Source organism: Aquarana catesbeiana, linkage group LG08 (genome assembly GCF_042186555.1).
Source record: "Aquarana catesbeiana isolate 2022-GZ linkage group LG08, ASM4218655v1, whole genome shotgun sequence".
NCBI classification, from domain to species: domain Eukaryota; kingdom Metazoa; phylum Chordata; class Amphibia; order Anura; family Ranidae; genus Aquarana; species Aquarana catesbeiana.
Window position 1 is genome coordinate 21,222,837 of NC_133331.1, and position 23,143 is coordinate 21,245,979.

A 23,143-nucleotide genomic window follows, 5' to 3' on the forward strand; every position below is an offset into this window, starting at 1 on the left:
AAGTCCTAGTTGCAATCTCGGAGCACGAAATAAGAGGATAATATGCGCCCGGTCTAAACTACGTGGCATGTTCACCAATGCCAGGAGCATGGCGGACAAGATGGGTGAACTAGAGATACTGTTGTACAAGGAGGATATGGATTATGTGGGAATTTCAGAGACCTGGTTCAACAGCTCTCATGATTGGCTGGCAAACATTCAAGGGTATAACCTTTATTGTAAGGATAGAGAGGGTAAAAAAGGGGGAGGAGTATGCCTATATATAAAGAATAATGTACAAGTGAATGCGAGAGATGACATCACTAAGGGAGCTAGGGAAGAGGTGGAATCCTTATGGGTAGAGCTCCAAAGGAATGAAGCTAAGGGGAAAATAATTCTGGGAGTATGCTATAGGTGTTATCATAATGGGGGATTTTAATTATCCAGACATAGACTGGGCGGAGGGAACCGTGCATTCACCTAAGGCTCGCCAGTTCCTAAATGTCTTACAGGACAATTTTATGGGTCAGATGCTAGACGCACCAACTAGAAATAAAGCGTTACTGGATCTACTGATTACCAACAATACAGACCTGATCACGGATGTGGAAATATGGGGCAATTTAGGTAACAGCGATCACAGGTCAATTGGCTTCAGTATAAATCACACAAATAGGAAACATAATGGGAATATAAAGACACTGAATTTTAAAAGAGCCAACTTCCTTAAACTACGAACCTTGCTAGAAGGCATAAATTTAGATAAAATCTTAGGAACAAAGAACACGGAGGAGAGATGCGTTTGCTTTAAGAGCATATTAAATAAGGGCATTAGCCAATGCATCCCATTGGGTAATAAATTTAAAAAAGCGAACAAAAGTCTTAGATGGCTTAACTCCAATGTAAAAATGCATATAAAAGCAAAGGAGAAGGCCTTAAAAAAATACACGGTTGAGGGATCATCATCAGCTTTCAGATTTTATAAAGAATGCAACAAGAAATGTAAGGGTGCAATAAGGATGGCTAAGATAGAACATGAAAGACACATAGCGGAGGAGAGCAAAAAAAATCCCAAGAAATTCTTTAAGTATGTAAACAGTAAAAAAAGGAGGACAGACCATATTAGCCCCATAAAGAATGAGGAAGAACATCTGGTTATAAAGGGTGGGGAGATGGCAAAGGTATTGAATTTATTCTCCTCAGTCTTCACAAGGGAATCGTGGGGGCTTCAGTAACCAAAACTGCAGTGTTTATCCTCATGACACATCACAGAAAGCACCTCCATAGCTAACAGAGAACAGAATGAAAATTAGACTTGAGAAACTTAACATTAATAAATCACCGGGACCAGCTGGCTTGCACCTGAGGGTACTTAGGGAACTCAGTCAAGTAATTACCAGACCATTGTTCCTAATTTTTACTGACAGTCTACTGACTGCAATGGTACCAGCTGATTAGAGAAAAGCCAATGTAGCACCAATGTTTAAAAAGGTCCCAAAATACATCCCTGGGAATTAAAGACCAGTTAGCCTAACATCAATAGTATGTAAACTCTTGGAGGGGATAAGGGACTATATACAAGATTTTAGTAATGAGAACGGTATCATTAGCAGTAATCAGCATGGATTCATGAAGAATCGTTCTTGCCAAACCAATCTACTAACCTTCTATGGGGAGGTGAGTTGCCAGCTAGATAAAGGAAGGCCCGTAGACGTGGTGTATCTGGATTTTGCAAAAGAATTTGACAGAGTTCCCCATAAACGTTTACTGTACAAAATAAGGTCCATTGGCATGGACCATAGGGTGAGTACATGGATTGAAACCTGGCTACAAGTGCGAGTTCAGAGGGTGGTGATAAATAGGGGAGTACTCGGAATGGTCAGGGGTGGGTGGTGGGGTCCCCCAGGGTTCTGTGCTGGGACCAATCCTATTTAATTTATTCATAAACAACCTGGAGGATGGGGTAAACAGTTCAATCTCTGTATTTGCAGACGATACTAAGCTAAGCAGGGCAATAGCTTCTCTGCAGGATGTGGAAACCTTGCAAAAAAATCTGAACAAATTAATGGGGTGGGCAACTACATGGCAAATGAGGTTCAATGTAGAAAAATGTAAAATAATGCATTTGGGTGGCAAAAATATGAATGCAATCTATACACTGGGGGGAGAACCTCTGGGGGAATATAGGATGGAAAAGGACCTGGAGGTCCTAGTAGATGATAGGCTCAGCAATGGCATGCAATGCCAAGCTGCTGCTAACAAAGCAAACAGAATATTGGCATGCATAATTCTCCTGCTCTACAAGACTCTGGTCCGGCCGCACATAGAGTATGCTGTCCAGTTCTGGGCACCAGTCCTCAGGAAGGATGTACTGGAAATGGAGCGAGTACAAAGAAGGGCAACAAAGCTAATAAAGGGTCTGGAGGATATTAGTTATGAAGAAAGGTTGCGAGCACTGAACTTATTCTCTCTGGAGAAGAGACGCTTGAGAGGGGATATGATTTCAATATACAAATACGGTACTGGTGACCCCACAATTAGGGATGAGCCGAACACCCCCCCTCGGTTCTGTTCGCAGCAGAACATGCGAACAGGCAAAAAATTTGTTTGAACATGCGAACACCATTAAAGTCTATGGGACGCGAACATGAGTAATCAAAAGTGATCATTTTAAAGGCTTATATACAAGTTATTGTCATAAGAAGTGTTTGGTGACCCGGGTCCTGCCCCAGGAGACATGTATTAATGCAAAAAATAGTTTTAAAAACGGACGTTTTTTTTCGGGAGCAGTGATTTTAATAATGCTTAAAGTAAAACAATAAAAGTGAAATATTCCTTTAAATTTCGTACCTGTGGGGTGTCTATAGTATGCCTGTAATGTGGCGCATGTTTCCCGTGTTTACAACAGTCAATGCACAAAATGACATTTCTAAAGGAAAAAAAGTCATTTAAAACTACTTGCGGCTATAATGAATTGTCGGTTGCGGCAATACACATAAGTCATTGAAAAAAACAGCATGGGATTCGGCGAACAGGCAAACTTACGTTCGACTCGAACATCGGGCTCATCCCTACCCACAATAGGGATAAAACTTTTTCGCAGAATGGAGTTTAACAAGATTCGTGGTCACCTTAAATTACGCAGAGGGTTCTTTACTGTAAGAGCGGCAAGGATGTGGAATTCCCTTCAACAGGCGGTGATCTCAGCAGGGGGCATTGATAGTTTCAAGTAACTATAAGATAAGAACCTGAACGACCGTAAGATACAGGGATATACAATGTAATTCTGACATCATTCTAATCACACACACAGGTTGGACTTGATGGACTTCTGTCTTTTTTCAACATCACCTACTATGTAACTATGTAACATCCAATGGATTTTGCTCCTCCAAACCTATACCCACTGTTACATACTACCAAGCAGAGACTAACAGCATGGGGCAACTTCCTGCTTTCTCTCATTGGATGAATTAACCTAATCAAAATGAAAATTTTGAGACATTCCCTCGTGTGGATTCCTAAAAAGCTCTTCAAAAATTTGACTCCTTGCTCTCCTCCTTCTTATGGAAATCCACTCCTTCCCATTTCATCAAGAAAACATTATGTAGACCCTGGATCCAGGGGGGACTAGCATGTCCTGATTTGTACTCATACTTCTTGGCAGCACTTCTTATACATGCCCACAATTGGGCAATTTCGGATGACACTAATTTATCTGTCATACTAGAAGCAGCTTATTTGGGCTCCTACATGTCTTTACGCCTTCTCCCCTACCGGGGACAGCGAATATAACTCCCAATAACACTCTCAATGCGGGCAGTGCTCAGGGCTTGGTGTTTGAAGGTGCCCAAGCGCATTGCTGACACTCATCTTTGGTCCCCCCCCCCTTATGGTTCAATCCAACCCTCCCCAAGTTCCAGCTCATTCCAGATCCGGCCGTCAGGCATCTAGGGGCATCAAGACACTTGGCCATGTATGTCCTGATGGTAAGCTGTTACCTTTTAATGACTTGAAATCACGGGTTAACCTCCCCAATCACCTATTCTTCAGGTATCTGCAGCTCTGCCATGCCTATTCTGCTCAGTTTGGCATATACCCAGTTGACCTGTACACCTCAGACATTGAAAATATGTTGTGCGATGACATGTTAACTAAATCATTTTCAGAACTATACAAGGCTCTCCTGCCATCAGTTCCCGATATAGACAATGAAGATTGGGAAGACTTGTTGGATTACCCCTTCTCTCAATTGGTTGCTATTAGAGATAAATTGATCCAATTTAAATTGATCCACAGAATATATCTGACACCTCACAAGTTAAATAAAATGTTCCCGGGTCTTTTCTCCCAGTGCTGGAGGTTTTCTACACATCTAGGTTGAACATATCATGTGCTTTTATATTTACTAATCAAATATCCTCGTTCTTTTCCTGATGAAGCGGTCTGGGCGAAACATGTCAAAATTTTTGGAGGTGGTTATATTTAGTTGTATGTGACTACAGTACTTCCATTTGTCAGTGATAGATGATGTGTGTATACCTATGACTGTGACTGTAAACTGTATTCACTACTTTTTAAAGTGTTTTTTCTAATACCGTATATACTCAAGTATAAGTCGTTCCGAGTATAAGTCGATGCCCCTAATTTACCACAAAAAACTGGGAAAAATGTATTGACCCGAGTATAAGACAAGGGTGATAAATGCAGAGGGTCAACAATGCCCATCTGCAGCTGCCTGCCTCCCTGTGTCCTGTGCAACCTACCTGTACCCTGTGTATGTGTCCTGTCCTGTACATGTGTGTCCTGTACATGTGTGTCCTGTGTTCCTGTGTCCCTGTGTGCATGTATCCTGTCCTGTACATGTGTGTCCTGTACATGTGTGTCCTGTGTTCCTGTGTTCCTGTGTCCCTGTGTGCATGTGTCCTGTCCTGTACATGTGTGTCCTGTGTTCCTGTGTCCCTGTGTGCATGTGTCCTGTGTGCATGTGTCCTGTGTGCATGTGCAGCCTACCTGTGTCCTGTGCAGCCTACCTGTACCCTGTGCATGTGTCCTGTCCTGTACATGTGTGTCCTGTACATGTGTGTCCTGTGTTCCTGTGTCCCTGTGTGCATGTGTCCTGTCCTGTACATGTGTGTCCTGTACATGTGTGTCCTGTACATGTGTGTCCTGTGTTCCTGTGTTCCTGTGTCCCTGTGTGCATGTGTCCTGTCCTTAACATGTGTGTCCTGTGTTCCTGTGTCCCTGTGTGCATGTGTCCTGTGTGCATGTGTCCTGTGTCCTGTGCAGCCTCCCTGTGGCGATCTCCATCCTCAAGCGGCGGCCGGCGTGTGATGATAGTGTTCGGCAGCCATTCCACAGTTCAAAAGCCGCTCCTCCTCCTCGTCTGTGATAGGCTGACCGCTGACTGCCTATCACGGACATTCTCTCATTCTCATACCACGGACGAGGATGAGAGAATGTCCGTGATAGGCTGTACACTGACAGCCGTTCAGCCTATCACAGACGAGCAGGAGGCGCGGCTTTTGAAAGCTGGAATAGCCGCCGAACACTATCATCACACGCCGGCCGCCGTCTGCCTGCATGACACGCTGATCATGCAGACAGACGGCGGTGACTCGAGTATAAGTCGAAGGGACACTTTCAGCCCAAAAAAAAGGGCTGAAAAATTCGACTTATACTCAAGTATATACGGTAAATATTTGTATATTTTTATATAATTGTGTTTTCGTTCATATGATGTACCCTTAAAGTCCCACACTCTCCATGTCTCTGTGTATACACTATACAAAAATTAAATAGTTGTGCCTCATTTGGAATATTTCTTCTGATTTTCTCATAGTGTGTACCCCACTTTAAGCTTGAAGGCCAGGGCATACCATTTTCAACTGGCATTCAACTCATAGCTTGTACTATCAGAAGGAATAGCTGTCATGTCCCCAGGAATAATATTCTGGATCTCAAGAGGGATGAAAACATAGTTAGTCAGGTTGAAAAAAAAAAAGACCATCCAGTTCAACCATAAAAAATAAATAAATAAATAAATAAATAAAATAAAAACATATTTCCTCTGATCTAAGAAAATGAGTGGTGATTCCCAGACTGTTTGGAGCCTCAGCCTGTAAAGAGCTCCTCTTCCTTGCTGAGTTGCCGTTACAAGGTCTATGAAGATTCTTTTAGGCTGGGGTCACACTGAGGGACAGAGCAGCTCACAGCAGGAGTCCGGTGCCTCCTCGTTCATCATTTCAGGTCCAATTTCAGTGCAAATTTTGGAATGAATTTGGGCCTGAAATAGACCAGAAGATGCACAGGACTCCTGTGCAATTCACACCGGAGCTGCTACGGAGATATGTGAACCGGCTCCAAAACTGACATAGGAATTGGATGCGGGGAAATCCACATCCAATTCGCAATAGTGTGAACTCAGACTAAAGGTTTGTGGGATAATTGTCTATAACTTTATCTACAGCCTCAAACCTACAAAGTCTTGTCAGGTACTCGTTGACAGCTGCTAGGTGTTAATTTAGGTCTGATTATAGGCATCAGTCCACTTGGAGGAATTAGGAACAAATCTGTAATATACTGTATCATCTCACTTCTGTATTTAATGTGTACAATGTTTAATCACACACAATCACCAAAGCACACCTGTTCAGACACAAATTCAGGTAAAGTCAAATTAAGACCTGTGACTGTGTCCCTACTGCTGCTGCGTCCCCAGAGTGAAATAGGCCGCCTGCACACAAGCAAAGGCCACAATGCTGGTGTGAAGCCTAATTGGGATGCCTGTTCTGATGTCAATTGCACAAGAGGGGAATTACCATCACTTTCTCAGTATCTGTTCTAATTCTGTATGTATGGAGATTTTTATTTGTAAAAACAAACAAGATACATAATAACAGACTAACTGACTTAAAATAACATAAATACAACAATTACTGACATGTTGTTTAGGTCAAAAACTTAGCAGTTAAAAAAGGGCATTAATAGGAAATAAATGTCACAATAAGACTCCTTTCCATAAGTCTATACTTCTCCAACATTTCCTAATTTCCAAACCCTTAATCCATCGTAACTCGGATAACACTAAACCTGCAATTTTACTGGAGATAAACTGTTCATTATGCATGGCAACTTTAGTCCTTGCATGCCATTGATAGTACTTGACTACGGTAATGATGATGTACATTGTCCCTCTATCTACACCGTGTATTGTTGGGGGAACACCATAAAGCCTGTCTGAGCAACTTAGGTTTTCCAACCTTTGGATCCCAACTCCAGCAGCTACTTCCTTCCAGACTTCACGGCTTCCCCAACAATCCACCAAGAAATGCTCCATGGACTCCTCCTGATTACAGCCCAAAGGGCAGATCCTTTCAGATGCGGCCAGACCTTTCATGTTCCCCCTCACATACATCTTCCCATAGAGAGACAGCCAGGCAATGTCATGAAACTTTGAGGGTAATCTGGGGCTATTCAACAACTTTAAGCTTTCCTCCATAACAGCTGTAGTGCAGTCTCTGAGTACAAGTGGAGAACAGAAAAAGGTCCTACAGATCCTCTGGTATAACAATTTCCTTGGACTTTTTTCAAGGTAGGATTTCTCAATCCCCCACCTCCTCAGAGACTTTAGAGCTGAGTCCAGATATGGTGGGAGATAACCCTGAGTACATCTCTTCCTCTTGAGAGAACCGCCTCGCATCCAGGACTCTGCACGAGGCAATATCCAGGCCCTAACACTGTTTACCCACGGAGGGCCAACATCGGAGTCCAAACACCCAAAATTAACTTTAAGAAACAGAGAATCAAAAAACACCTTAGGATTTATCATATTCAACCCACCCTCTTTGTTCAGCAGGTAAGTAACCCCTCTTTTTATTGGATTCAGTCTATTACCCCAGAAGAGCTGAAAAAACAGACTGAAGAGCCTTGCAGAGAAAGATTCTGGCAACGGAAAAACCATAGAGACGTATAGAAAGATAGGAATTAAGTACGTCTTCAACATTTTGACCCTTTCTCTGTAGGTCAACTTGCAATTCTTCCATCGCTGAACCCTTGCATTACCAGCATCCAATTTCTCCTCCCAATTTAGCCTGGCATTATCTTCCCTTCCAAACTTAACCCCTAAGATCTTAAGACAACTTGAAGCTTTTGCAAACTGGGGCAGATCAAAATCTGGATCACTCTGCAGTGTCCAGAGAGCTTCACTCTTCTCAAAGTTGACAAGAGACCCAGAGGCCTCAGAGTAAGTTCCAATGGAAGCTGCTAGCAACTGGGCCTCATGGGAGGTGGACACCACTACAGTGACATCATCCGCATAAGCGAATACGGATAGGGCCGAGGCATGGGGCACAGGTACCCCCCGAAAATCACACTCCTGCAGTGATCTCAAAAAAGGATCAATGGCAAAAACATATAAGAGGGGACTCAAGGGGCAACCCTGCCTCACCCCAGCCTCAACCCCAAAAGTACCGCCCTGCCACCCATTGATAAGTGGAAAACTCTCAGCTTTCCAGTATAAAGTTCTCAGCCAATCAACAAATAACCTTGGGATACCATACTTTAACAAAGTCGCCCACAGATACCCATGGTCAACCCTGTCAAAAGCTTTAGCTTGGTCTAAACTCACCATATACTTCCCATGCCTAAGAACCTTACACCTCTCAAAAGCTTCCCTCAGGGAAATGAGAGCACCATAAATATTCCGCCCTTTTACCGTGCCATACTGACAGTCTGTCAATAGTGCTGGAGAAAAACACTTCAACCTAGAAAATAATATTTTTGCCAGAATCTTCCGGTCTACATTTAAAAGGGCTATAGGCCTCCAGTTCTTGATGTCATTAGGTTCTCTACCCTTGAACAGCAGAACTAAGGATGATACTCTCATGGATGGAGGCATCAGGCGTTTCTCCAAACAACTTTTAAACACATCCACAAGAATCGGAGCCAGGAGCTCTTTAAATTTCTTATAAAATTCAGCTGTAATGCCATCAGGTCCTGGTGCCTTCTTTTGACGTAATTTATCAATAGCTTCCCTAACTTCCTCCACCGTTATGTCTGCTGTCAAAGGAGAAAAATCCAAATTATCAACAACAGGACCTGGAACCGCCTCCAAGAACTGTGCCATCTTCTTCTTATCCAAACCCTTCTCCCGAAATAAGTCAGCATAGTATGATCTTACCACTCCCAGAATACCCTCCTGAGACTCCTGCAAAATCCCCTGGGAATCCTTCAGGCCCGTCATTAACTTCCTAGTCACATTGTCCCTACAATTTTCAAAGGGATCAGGTGTCCCTGGGGATCCATAATCCCGTTCAAATACCAGGGAGTTGTATCTGCTATATTGATATTGACTTAGCTCAGATTTTACTTGATCAATCTTCCTCCCTGCCTCCAACCCGCCAGAATAAAGCGACTCCAGCTCTTTCCTCAGCCTGAGATAATGGCTATATCTACTTTTCCCCATTTTAGCAGACAACTTCCTCAAGAGAGAAGAGATGTCCTTTTTAACATCCTCCCACCAATCCGCAGTACAGTCATAGAAGTCTAGTCTCTCATCATGGTGTTGCAAGAGGTTCTGTACTTGTTGCTGGACAGATACATCTTCTAAAAGATTAGAGTTTAGCCTCCATAGCCCCCTGCCCATATCAGGATGCTTACAGGTTCCCAGACAAAAGTAAAGGGCCACATGATCTGAATAAGGTACCAGCTTCTCACTCATATTGGTCACCAATTCTGTAGGACTTACCAGTGCCATATCTAGTCTGCTTTTGATATTACCGCGAAAGAAGGTGAAGCCTGGCTTCCTGCCATTTTGTGCAAAAATATCACTTAAACCGGTTTGCAAAATAATACGATTAAGAACTTTGGAGTCACTACCCACCACCCTACCAGAAGAACGGTCACTTGATGTCCTAGTGACATTAAAGTCTCCTACCATAACCACAGGGACTGATGTAAAAAGATATGATTTCACATCATTAAATAACCCAATTCTTCCTGCTATTGTTTGAGGCCCATATATATTAATTAATCGGAGTCTCCTGCCGTGAATTGTTACCTCCAATATAAGACATCTTCCCATTGACACCTCAGTGAGTCTATGCACCGTCACATCCTTAGTATTGAAAAGGATGGCAACACCTGCATAAGGCTCCACAGCCAAAGACCAAAATGAGGGTCCTGTGTGCCACTCCCTCTCTGCCTCCCGCATAAGTCCAACAGATGTTAGATGTGTCTCTTGTAAAAAATAGACATCAGCATCCAGGTACCTGAGGTGTTCAAAAACGGCATGCCTTGTCCTCCTGTTTTTAATGCTGTTCACATTGCTGGAGACAATGTTTAGAGAAAAACCTGCCATCACAGCAAAGAGGAGAAAAAATAAGACCCCCATTATAAGTCAGAATCGGAGTCACTCTACTGACTACCAGTTTCCATATCAGATTCTGCGGATCCAGGATCAGGGGGCGGACGCCTTTTAGTGGGCGGGTCATCCTCTGAGCCAGTCGCATACTCATTTCCCACCCTTTTTAATTCCTGCTCCAGTTCCTGGGCCTCCAGAGAATAGGAACCCACATCCGAATCTGATAACGCTTCATACCTATTGGTGGAAAGTGCCGTACCCACTTCTGGTGCCCCTTTCACTTTTTTAGCTGACTTCTGCACTAATATCCAGTCACTTTCGGGTTTACGGGTAGACTTATCTTTTTTATTCCTCCTCTTCTGACCAGTGATCTTCACAGAGACAGGAACTGGAACAGAGGAAGAGTGTGGGGCCGGCTGCTCCTCAGCCTGCTCCTCAGCCTGCTGAACACTGTCCGCCCGCCCGGAAGTAGTCTCTTGGACCTCCGGGACCACCTCTTCCCTAGTCAATACAGCCCCATTCATTAAAGCTTCCTCCTCTAGTTGTTCTGCTGCAGCCAACAATTCATTGTCTGCAGATTCCCCATCCTTATTATGGAAGGCCTCCGGGCAATCCCTATGGAAATGGCCAAGCCCACCACACAGATTGCACTTAACCTTCTCACAGGTAGAACTGATGTGGCCAACCTCCCCACAAAGATTACACTTCAGGATCGTACAAACATTCGCCACATGGCCAGATTTACCACATTTATAACATAACCTGGGCTGACCTGCATAGAAGCAAACTCCTCTCTCCCGCCCAATGAAAAAGGAGTTTGGCAGGTGATGGGTAACATTGTTACTTTGCCTCAACTTAACAAGAACCCTCCAACCACCCGTCCAGATCCCATCACTGTCTTTAGTTTTTGTCAACTCAGAAACCATTTCACAATGTCTTCTGAGCCAGATGACAACATCCTGGGGGGGCACAGACTCATTCCAGAACATGATGGTAACATTTGCTGTGTCAGGTTTGGAGATGGGAATAAAGATGAAATTCCTCCAACCCTCTTTGTCCCGCAAACCACTGAAACTGGCCCAGAACCTGTCTAAGTCAGACATGAGCTTAAAGCTGACATCATAACCTTGTCTGTCAGGGAGATTGATGACTGCCAGTATGTCTGCAGGAGCAAACCCCATCTGATGACACAGCAACTCCCTTACTACAAACCTCCTATCAGGGAGCTCCTCTCTGGAACCCCTATGCTTCAATCTGACCACATTCCTTCTCTTAAAGGCCTGACCAGTATAACTGTTACTGGTGGAAAAAGAAGGGGCCCCACGGCTCCAGGCATTCCGAGGAGGGACATGACCAGATGGACCAGCATTCCCTTGTGGAGCAGGTGGTGGATCCACCAAAGGGGGGAAATCCTGAGGGTTATTCTGAACTGACTCCTCCATCGCTACATTCTCAGAGCCCTCAGACTGCTGATGACCCCATTCAGATATACCAGCATTGATAACATCAGGATTATTCACCGCATCAATATTAGTGACATCATCACTGCACCTCATATCATCATTATTAGTTACCCCAGTGTTACTCCCCCCATGAACACCAGTCACCCCAGCATGGCTCCCACCATGAACACCAGTCCCCCCAGCATGGCTCCCACCAGGAGTACTAGTGGCAGCAGCACTGTTCTCACAATCCATGTACTGGGAGTGCACCATGTCACTCCTCTGAGTCTCCTGTACTGTGAATGTCTGCTGGGTTATACTGATGTTCCCACCACCCTCCAGAGCTGGAAGTCCAGCAGGAGGATCTACTCCAACCTCACTGTCCTCCAGAGGCTGCACAGTCTTCCCTTCAGGAGACACATGTGGTGGCTGCGTGCGTTGGACCGGATCCCCAGAGTCTGACTCTGTAGAAGACTCAATCCTTCCACTCAATCCCGCCTCAAATTGATCACGATTGTGGTACACCTCCGCCACTGGTCCCAGTTCTTCCAGAACAGTATCAATGTCCTTTGACACACCGGCCAGTTCAATGCCCAGGGAGTTCAGTTTGCTGTCATATAAAATTTCCTTCTTGGGGTTGGCAGCTTTAAGTCTATAAACACAGTCAATCTGCTTCTGGATCCTAGTCTTGGCTTTTCTCAGGGACTCCATTCTTTTTACAAGGAAAGGAATCTTGTCAGCCAGGTGCAGCGCAGGTTCAGACTTTAACACTTTCTGCTTCGCGGCTGCAGGACGCTTGAAATCCTGATCCACCTTCCCATTACCAGTGCTGGTCTGAGGGTCTCTGCTGGGTGTAGATGGTTTCACTGGGGCAGATTGTGGAAAATTATTACCACCCCCCTCTTTATTCTGCTGCAACTTAGAGCGCGATGAACGTCCCTGGCTGCTGCCCACCATTACACACTGTTGTAAGTTCTCTTTAATGGTTTTCTGTTCTAAGGAAGTTCTGGTGTATTTGCGAGGAGTACTGGGAGAAACCGATGTCTCTGCTCCACTCTGAGCTCTATGAGCTGCACTCTGCTGAGCTTGCTGTGGTTGTAATGGCTGACTGGATTGGATCACACTTCCAGAACTTGGACTGTACTGGGTGGTATTAGTAAGTTCCTGGACTGAATGAGCCCCACTCTGAGGGGTTTGCATTGACTGTAATGACTGGCTGGATTGAGTTGCACTTCCAGAGTTTGGACTGTGCTGAGAGATAATAACATGTCTCTGAACAGACTGAGCTGCACTGTGCTGGGCTTGCTGGGCCTGCAATGACTGGCTGGACTGAGAACTCTTTTGCTGAATAACATCTCCAGACTTCCTTTTATCAGTATTATCGGTACTTTTCATACAAACATTTCCACGTCTACTTACAGTCTCTGCAGATTGCTTCCCATTCCCAGAGCTCTGTGCTCCGGCTTCACCACCAACCACAGCTTCACTAGACAGTCCTTGTGTAGGCCGGAAAGCCTGGGACTCTCCTGAGAGAGATCCCCGCCCAGGGGAGCCCAACCCTGGGCTTGTACCAGACATCAGAGGAGCTCAGCACCACACAGACTTCAGCTGCTCCACAAGCAGCCACACCCTCTGCACAGTACTACTTCTCTTGTCCTGTATACCGGTGTAATTCTCAGTATCTGTTCTTACTCTGTATGTATGGATTCTACACATTGGGGTTGAGTTACTAAAATGGGAAAATACAAAATCTGGTGCAGCTCTGCATAGAAACCAATCAGCTTCCAGATTTTATTGTCAAAGCTTTATTGCACAAACTAAAGTTAGAAGCTGATTGGCTCCCATGCACAGCTGCACCAGATTCTGAGTGCTCCAGTTTTAGTAAATTCCCCCAGATACCACTTCTCCATAGCTCCCAACTGTCCCTAATTTTGAGGGCCTGTCCCTGATTTGGAGCAATGTCCCTCATTCCTCCTCATTTGTCCCTCATTTTGGTCTGATCTATATAGATGTATATAAAATGCACTTTTTATCTATCAAAAAGGGTTTTCCAGCACTAAACCTTTCATCTGATTTCTAAATTACTGCATTTGTAAATTCCAAAAGCCAATATAAGGAATAGTACTGGTAAAAAAAGCAATTGTGGGTTTAACCAATCTTGTATTTTTTGTACAATTCCCCTTTAAGGGAGCGTGGCAACGGGGTGTGTCCTATGCCTGCATACTTTTGCTGATAGGTGTCCCTCATTCCCAGCTCAAAAAGTTGAGAGGTATACTTCTCTTGTATCTTGAGTGTAATCATTGATACCTCATTTTCTGTATATTTATAGTATCTCCTTTTCTGAATACTAGTTGCAAATGCCAGTATCTATTTGTATACACATGCTAATTATATTTTTTAAATAATTAATGTTCTACTAATATGTATATTTGCTGAAGGGGGACGTATGTCATTTACTACACCAGGGGGAGCCTTAATTGTTTAGCCACACCCACTTTCCCTGTAGTGCACTTTGCCCACCTCTTCCTTGTTATCCTTTAAACTGGTCTCCCGGTCGGACCACTCTTCAAATCCAGTTTGACGAATCTCTGCTCCATTAATACTAATAATCTGGATTGTGACAGATAATGTTCTATTCTCCTAGGAGCTTATAAAAAGATTCAGCAGACTGCAAGCAGGACAAGCCAAGGAACTGTTCTGGATTGGTCTGTACAGAGATGGAGATGGATGGAGATGGGTGGACGGTCGACTCTATAATACCAGCCTGTAAGTGACTCTTCATCTACACTGAGAATATTTATTTATGTGTTTTATTACAGTTACTTATATAGTGCCATCAATTTACACAACACTTTACATATAAATATTCATCCAGAAAACAATAGATCCTCATAACTACTCATTGTTATTTATTTCCCAGATTTCAGATATCAGGAGAATCAACAGACAGCTGTGTACAAATACATGCAACTGCTGGATATAGAAAGGATCGCTGTCAATCTAAACACAACTGGATTTGTCAGAAGAGATCCCTGAAGATCTGACAGATTCCTCCCAACATACAGACACTCTGCTTGATCCATAATACAAATAATACAAGAAGATGACCTCTACAAAGGGCCAAACAAGTACTCCAGCACAGGCCCTACCAGTGAGCAAAGACAGCCGGTCTAATTTAATTTCCAATCAGTGATTTTAATTGCATACATTAGCAAATATGCGATGAAGCTGCATAGCGATGTCAGTGTGCCCCTAGAAGTCCTGCTTATAGAATTCAGAGTATCAACAATGCTACACTTATAAACATTAAAGTATAACTAAAAGCAACATCCCAGAGATTGATTAGAACCCCTGGCAGGTTTTTATTGATGTCTGTGCCCCAGGTATGGAGATTCACACTCTCTATTTGTCCTGTTTACCATTATCATTGGAAGTGAAAGACAATCCCAAATTTTGGGTTGCCACCAGAACAGGGATAGAGGGGAAATCTTCCAATGGGGACACAAGGTCTGGTGACACCCTGGAATTCCTTCACTTTGGAGGGATTTTCTCTCACTTCCTGTTTTGGCTATGGGACAGGAAGTGAAAGAAATCTCCCCAATAGGAAACAAACAAATCTGACTTAACCCCTTCTTGCTCTATTCAAAATTAAAAAAAAAAAGTTTTTCTTTTAGTTCTACATTTAAGCTGAACTCCAGGATTAGCAAAAATTACCTAATCCATTCATCACGTGTCTTCTTCTTGAATCTCGGTGAGCTTTGTGTATTTCTTCCAGATCTGTGCAGTAATCCAGTGTGAAATTCCCTGTAATAAAGACCGTTTACTTCTACTCTATCTCCTTGTGCAGGGGGACTGGTCTTGTCTTATCTGTGTGGTTTGCAAAGGCATTTGGTGCTCACAAAGTGTATTTGTGTATTTTGTGACTATTACTAGGCCTCACGCACACTGGACGTTTTTTGACGTTTTTACAGCAGCTGTTTTTGGCTGTAGACATTTTTTTTCTACAGTAATTAAACTCTCCATCATGGTATCCTATGTGTCCATGCACACATCAGCAGTTTTGAGCAGTGGCGTTTTTGAGCAGTAAAGAAACCCCAAAACTATTGGATTCTGAGAGACGTTATTCAGCTGTAAAAACACTCTAACGCTGATAAACGCTGATAAACGCTCAAAAACGTTGCTCACCAGCGTTTTTTAGGCTCCATGCACACTGAAGCTCAAAAAAGCTTTTTCTGGACGCCAGATTGCTTGCAGAAAACTCTGAATGAAAAACGTGCTTTTAACAGCGTTTTGTACTAGCGTTTATGAGCGTTTTTTAGCGTTAGCGTTTATGGGCGTTTTTAATAAAAATACACAGAGGACACTCCAAAAATCCCACAATGCATTCCAAACTCCCACAATGCATTTAAAAAATAGAACGCCGAATGCTAATTAACCCGCGTTTATGAGCGTTTATTGGCGTTTGGCGGTTTTTGACGTTTTTTGGGTGGTGAAAAACGGCACTTTGAATGCGAATTTCTGGCGTTCAGAAAAAAGCCCATAAACTCCACTGCTCATTGAAGCTAAAAAACGACCATGGCTAACATAGAGTGGAGTTTATGGGCTTTAAAAAAAAAAACGCCCAAAGTCCAATAAACTGCAGTTTATGAGCTCCAGTGTGCATGGAGCCTTAATGTTTTTGATCCATTGAAAAAAAAAAAAAAAAAACATTTTTTTCTTCAAAAAAAAAAAAACCTCTAAAATGCTAACGCGGAAAAACGCTAAAAAAAACGCTATTGCAAAGACGTTAAAAAAGTTGAAAAAAGTTGAAAAACTTACTGCAAAGCTACTGGCGTTTTTATAACGTTATTATAATGTCCAGTGCGCATGAGGCCTAAAGAGTTCTACCTATAAAAATGTTTTTGTGTGGAGTTCAGTCTTAACAGAATTGAGGGCAAGTTTACCAGGGAGCCATCCAAATACTTCATCCTGTGCATATACATAAAAAGCCCGGATGTAGGAAAAAGGAATTGAAGACTAATCATTTGCATGCGCACAATGCACCAAACACAACAAAAAGAGCTGCTTTACCTTTTCTAAATAGACAAAGATGGTTTCACAAGATTAAAAATAAAAAATAAATACCTTGCACATACCCTACTGTGACAGACCTAGCCAGGAGAGAGACTTTTGGAGGGGACTGTATGCTAGCCTCTTGCCGATCGATCGTGGGCCCTGGCATTTGGGGGAACGGTGCTCTTTGTGAGCTGTATGCCTGGGGACCCTTGAGGCGGTATTACTGTGAATTCGGGTCCTGGTCCCCCAGGACACACAGACTCTGGGGACCCTGGATTTGCCATATTAGAATAGTGACTGATTCCTACCGTTGGGACTCCTACTGTTAAATGCTAATGTCATCAATTCCAGCTACCTGTCTGTTGTCTGCTAAAATGTGTATTGTAAATAAATCTCTAGTATGGGATCTAAGAGTCATTAGATCCCCATCATTGTTTGTGTTTAATTAACTCTGCTATTGTGATAATGTTGATTGGATTTTCTGAACTACAAGACGGCCAGTCTGGCCTAAAGGTCATGTCTGAGTCATCTAGGCTGTCTAAAGGGATTAGTTAATTAGTTCATGTTAATTAGGTTAATTAGGTTACAGCTGTATTATTAGAGTAATATGAGCAGGTCTGCATCTCCTCTTGTATTGTATAAAAGAGACTGTATTCCTGTCAATAAAGAGAGATTCCTGGTTGAACTTACATACAGCCTGCCTGGTGTTTGTTCTGAGCTATCACAACTGGGTTAGAACAGCACACGCTGTAGTTCTAATCCCGGAGCATTGGATGACTGAGCCATCAGATGTTGGGATCTGCAATCTGATTCTATTGCTGCAGAGGAGTGTCAGGAGAGTGGAACCGAGCGAGCAAGGGGCTCGTTACACCTACCATTCAGCAAATAGAACTTTGCTAATCTGTTTTTCAGTTTCAAAAGATGGGCATTAAAAGAGAAGTATGGTAAATCCATATTCCATTTTTCCATAATTCCATATTCCATAATCCAAATTTTTTTTAACCGCTTCAGCCCCGGAAGATTTCCCCCTTCCTGACCAGAGCACTTTTTGCTATTCAGCACTGCTTCGCTTTAACTGACAATTGCGCAGTCGTGCGACGTGGCCCCCAAACAAAATTGATGTCCTTTTTTTCCCACAAATAGAGCTTTATTTTGGTGGTATTTGATCACTTCTGCGGTTTTTATTTTTTTCGCTATAAACAAAGAGCGACAATTTTGAAAAAAACGCAATATTTTTTACTTTTTGCTATAATAACTATCCCCCAAAAATATATAAATTTTTTTTTTTCCTCAGTTTAGGCCGATACGTATTCTTCTACTTATTTTTGGTAAAAAATAATCGCAATAAGCGTATATTGATTGGTTTCCACAAAAGTTATCGCGTCTACAAAATAGGGGATAGTTTTATGGCATTTTTTTAATTATTATTTTTTTTTTTTTACTAGTAATGGCGGCGATCTGCGATTTTTATCGGGACTGCGACATTATGGCGGACAAATCGGACAATTTTAACACATTTTTGGGACCACTGACATTTATACAGCGATCAGTGCTTTTAAAATGCATTGATTACTGTATAAATGTCACTGGCAGGGAAGGGGTTAACACTAGGGGGCGATCAAGGGGTTAACTGTGTTCCCTAGAGTGTGCTCTAACTGAAGAAGGGAGGGGACTGTGTAGGGGAGATGACGGACCGCTGGGCGCTCGCATCGGCTCTGTGGCCGAGCAGGGCGCGTGCCACTAGTGGCCAAAATTAGAAGCAACATAACATGACGGCGATTCGCGCAGCCGAGCCACGTTGCCGCAGTACAACTGCGGCGGCTGGTCGGCAAGCAGTTAACCATACTTACCTAGGTGGATGCTGCATGCCACCAGCCCTATCACTATGAACAGAGCGATCAAACACCGCTGATCACTCAATTCTCAGAGCTCCATGAGCAGAGAGCTGCTGACTGTCAATCACCGGCTCTCTGCTCTGCCCTCCCCCCTGCACTTACTAGAGTGCTGGGCTGTGGAGGGGTGGGAGCGACCGGCTCAGACTCTCAGTGGCTCACTGAGAGGCTGATCCAGGTGCCGGTGCAAGCATGTGGGTGGATCCCGACTCCAGTGTCTGGATCTTGTCCGAGCCTGGACCGGCTCTGTGACGTCAGCCCGCTGTCTGCTGAAAACGGGTCACAGGAGTGCAGAACTAACTGCACTCCTGTGATCCAAAGGAGAAGTACAGCCAAATGAGCTTTACCCGTACTTCTCCCTTAATTGCACATGTATTCCAAACGTATGTACATGTATGTGAAAGTTGCACTTTGTTACAAGCCCAAGATGATATTGGATAATGGTTTGGACACTTCATAAAAAGATATTAATAAAAATAATAATACATATATAACTGCCTATATTGCACTAGTCTATTATGTTTCATTGTTATGTGCCACACATTAACATGGCATTAAACCCAAAAATAAAAATTTAATAGATTGCAGCTTATCAATCATTAGATGTGGTGGCTGCATTCATTTTCTTTTTTAGGCTTTTTTCCCCTCTGTTTTGTAGTGATCTGGCCAGTAACACACCCCCTGTATTTGAGCACCCCTTGGATGAAGGAGCACAGCAGACAGAACATTATCAGTGTGTGTGTGCATGTGTGTTAGATGTACTAGCAGATTTAAATACACTAACACATTGAAGCCAAACTCTAGCCAACACTTTAAAATCAGTTACAGCAAACGTTTTTCTCCTTTTGGGATAAAGGTTTTACATCAATAAATAAAAGCTGATCATTGCAAGCACCCCTGGCAGTGTCAAATGGCTTGTCTCATCTCCGTAACTGAGACATCTGCAGTACAGCTTGTTCTTTTGAAAAACAATAGACTTCCTAGCCAGGTGACCAGGTAAAAATAAAGGAGAGAAAGCCTAAAAAGAAAACTAATTCAGCCACTACATCTATGAATTGGTAAGCTGTAATATAATAAATGTTGGTTTTGGCATTAAAGCGGTTGTATACCTTTTTTTTTTACTTTTACCTACAGGTAAGTTTATAATAAGGCTTACCTGTAGGTAAAAAAAATATCTCCTAAACCATGTTCATTCAAACATCCATTATGCACTCTTGCAGGCTCTTCCCATATACATGATGTAGGAATTTAATAATTGGTAACAAGCATAGGTGTGAAGCCTATTGTATTAGAGTGTGCACCCCAAAGCTCAAACACACACAGTATGCATGTGTGCATATATATGTGTGTTTGTGTGTGTGTATATATATATATATACGGCAGCACATCAGTAGAGCAGTGGATGGTGTCAGTAGGGCAGATATTGGTGTCAGTAGAACAGAGGTTGGTGTCAGTAGGGTAGTGGACAGGGTCAGTAGGGCAGTAGGGTAATATAAATATATTACAGTAGGGACGGAAATTTTTCACTCTTTGTTATATTGCAGCCATTTGCTAAAATCATTTAAAAAGTTCATTTTTTTCCTCATTAATGTACACACAGCACCCCATATTGACAGAAAAACACAGAATTGTTGACATTTTTGCAGATTTATTAAAAAAGAAAAACTGAAATATGACATGGTCCTAAGTATTCAGACCCTTTGCTCAGTATTTAGTAGAAGCCCCTTTTGTTCTAATACAGCCATGAGTCTTTTTTGGAAAGAAACAACAAGTTTTTCACACCTGGATTTGGGGATCCTCTGCCATTCCTCCTTGCAGATCCTCTCCAGTTCTGTCAGGTTGGATGGTAAACGTTGGTGGACAGCCATTTTTAGGTCTCTCCAGAGATGCTCAATTGGGTTTAAGTCAGGGCTCTGGCTGGGCCATTCAAAAATAGTCACGGAGTTGTTCTGAAGCCACTCCTTCGTTATTTTAGCTGTGTGATTAGGGTCATTGTCTTGTTGGAAGGTAAAGCTTCGGCCCAGTCTGAGGTCCTGAGCACTCTGGCCGCATTCATCTTTCCCTTGATTGCAACCAGTCGTCCTGTCCTTGCAGCTGAAAAACACCCCCACAACATGATCCTTCCACCACCATGCTTCACTGTTGGGACTGTATTGGACAGGTGATGAGCAGTGCCTGGTTTTCTCCACACATACCGCTTACAATTAAGGCCAAAAAGTTCTATCTTGGGCTCATCAGACCAGAGAATCTGATTTCTCACCATCTTGGAGTCCTTCAGGTGTTTTTTTTAGCAAACTCCATGCGGGCTTTCATGTGTCTTGCGCTGAGGAGAGGCTTCCGTCTGGCCACTCTGCCATAAAGCCCTGACTGGTGGAGGGCTGCAGTGATTGCTGACTTTCTACAACTTTCTCTCATCTCCCGACTGCATCTCTGGAGCTCAGCCACAGTGATCTTTGGGTTCTTCTTTACCTCTCTCACCAAGGCTCTTCTCCCCGATAGCTCAGTTTGGCCGGACAGCCAGTTTTGGAAGGGTTCTGGTCATCCCAAACGTCTTTCATTTAAGGATTATGGAGGCCACTGTGCTCTTAGGAACCTTAAGTGCAGCAGAAATTTTTTGTAACCTTGGCCAGATCTGTGCCTTGCCACAATTCTGTCTCTGAGCTCTTCAGGCAGTTCCTTTGACCTCATGATTCTCATTTGCTCTGACATGCACTGTGAGCTGTAAGGTCTTATATAGATAGGTGTGTGGCTTTCCTAATAAAGTCCAATCAGTATAATCAAACACAGCTGGACTCAAATGAAGGTGTAGAACCATCTCGAGGATGATCAGAAGAAATGGACAGCACCTGAGTTAAATATATGAGTGTCACAGCAAAGGGTCTGAATACTTAGGACCATGTGATATTTCAGTTTTTCTTTTTTAATAAATCTGCTAAAATGTCAACAATTCTGTGTTTTTCCGTCAATATGGGGTGCTGTGTGTACATTAATGAGGGAAAAAATGAACTTAAACGATTTTAATGGCTGCAATATAACAAAGAGTGAAAAATTTAAGGGGGTCTGAATACTTTCCGTCCACACTGTATATACCCCACCGATTTAGAATAAAAGAGTCCATTGTCACCTGATCCTCTATGACACCTTATCCAGGACTGAAGACTAGTGATCCACTGCAGCAATTTGAGCCCGTCACCAGGCATATTGCTGCTCCTCATTGAGATATCATCACTCTTCTGATGGAGTCTTCAGGGCCCTGTCAGGATCCCACTGATGAACCCAATAAGAAGTGTCCATGTCAACAGGTGATGGCGAGAATACTTGAAGAAGAACCTTCCTTCCAGAAAGAAGTTGGGATCCCAAGTGTCACATGACCACAGATATAGGAAATTAATTTGGGATCTACAGCCGCTGTAATTTTCTATAAATGCAATGCAATATGGCTACCTGGAGTTGTTCTGTACACAGAGTGTGTACTGAACACACACCAGAAACATAATTTCCTGCTTGTGTGATAGGCAGACTTCTGGGAAAATTGGTGAGCCAAAGATTTCAGGCATCCCTTGAAACAAAAGTTTAATTTTTGGTGAGATACTTCCAATAGGAGAAAAAAAATATTACAGCGCACACATGCACTTGTGTCATAGGTGGAGACCTTTAAATTCTCCCATTTAGAAGAGTGTAGCTCTCATGGTTCAGAGAAGCGGGATCTCACAAATCTATGGAAAGTGTAGGACCCACTAATCATGGGGTACTTTGTCGCAGTAAGTGGGCTTAGCACCATATAGCAATATGGTGTGACCAAATCCCCATATTTTTGAAAATGTCTTTTTGAGAATGTTTAGGTGTTTTTAACTAGCCTTGCTGGAGGTGAATGTTTTTTTGCATGTGTGCGCTGTAATATTTTTCTTCTATTGTATGGTCTTATGGTTGCACCAGCTTTAATGTGAAGGTGTGCCCCCCAAATATCTTGTTTGTATACTTCCAATAGGAACACGTCTAATGGTATCCAGGCCCAACATATTTCCTCTTTAGTGCTGTGCAGGGGCACAGCTGATAGATAATTATGAAACCACTACCATTGGACCCACTTAGCACAAAGGCACAGAGGAACAAACAGGGATTTTTTTCAGAATAACAAAAGTTAGGAATCTGCAACAAAGGTTGTTATAATCCTTGCAATATACATAGATCACCCAGGGGGGAATGTTTTTTTTCTGATCAAAAGTGGAGTTACGCTTTAAAAAGGGGGGAGGTACGTTGACTCCAAAGCAAAAAATAAATGTAACAATATGGAAAGAGCTTCAGGAGTCCTCCATGATCCACTAAATAAAAAAAAAAAAAATATATATATATATATATATATATATATATATATATATCTTTATTCAAATCACTGTACCCAATAACTCTAA

At 42.9% G+C, this 23,143-nt stretch overlaps 1 protein-coding gene across 2 annotated transcripts in view; it reads left to right on the forward strand.

Moving 5' to 3' along the window:
* The window catches only part of LOC141105223 (killer cell lectin-like receptor subfamily G member 1), a 49,205-nt gene extending 31,677 nt beyond the window's left edge, over window positions 1-17,528 (forward strand). For both annotated transcript variants that reach the window (XM_073595113.1, XM_073595114.1), the window contains 2 exons: window positions 14,429-14,550; window positions 14,705-17,528. In XM_073595113.1, coding sequence (XP_073451214.1) covers window positions 14,429-14,550; window positions 14,705-14,828 — 246 coding nt within the window. In that variant the 3' untranslated portion in view covers window positions 14,829-17,528. The remainder of the gene's footprint in view (window positions 1-14,428; window positions 14,551-14,704) is intronic.
* Window positions 17,529-23,143: the final 5,615 nt, after the last annotated feature.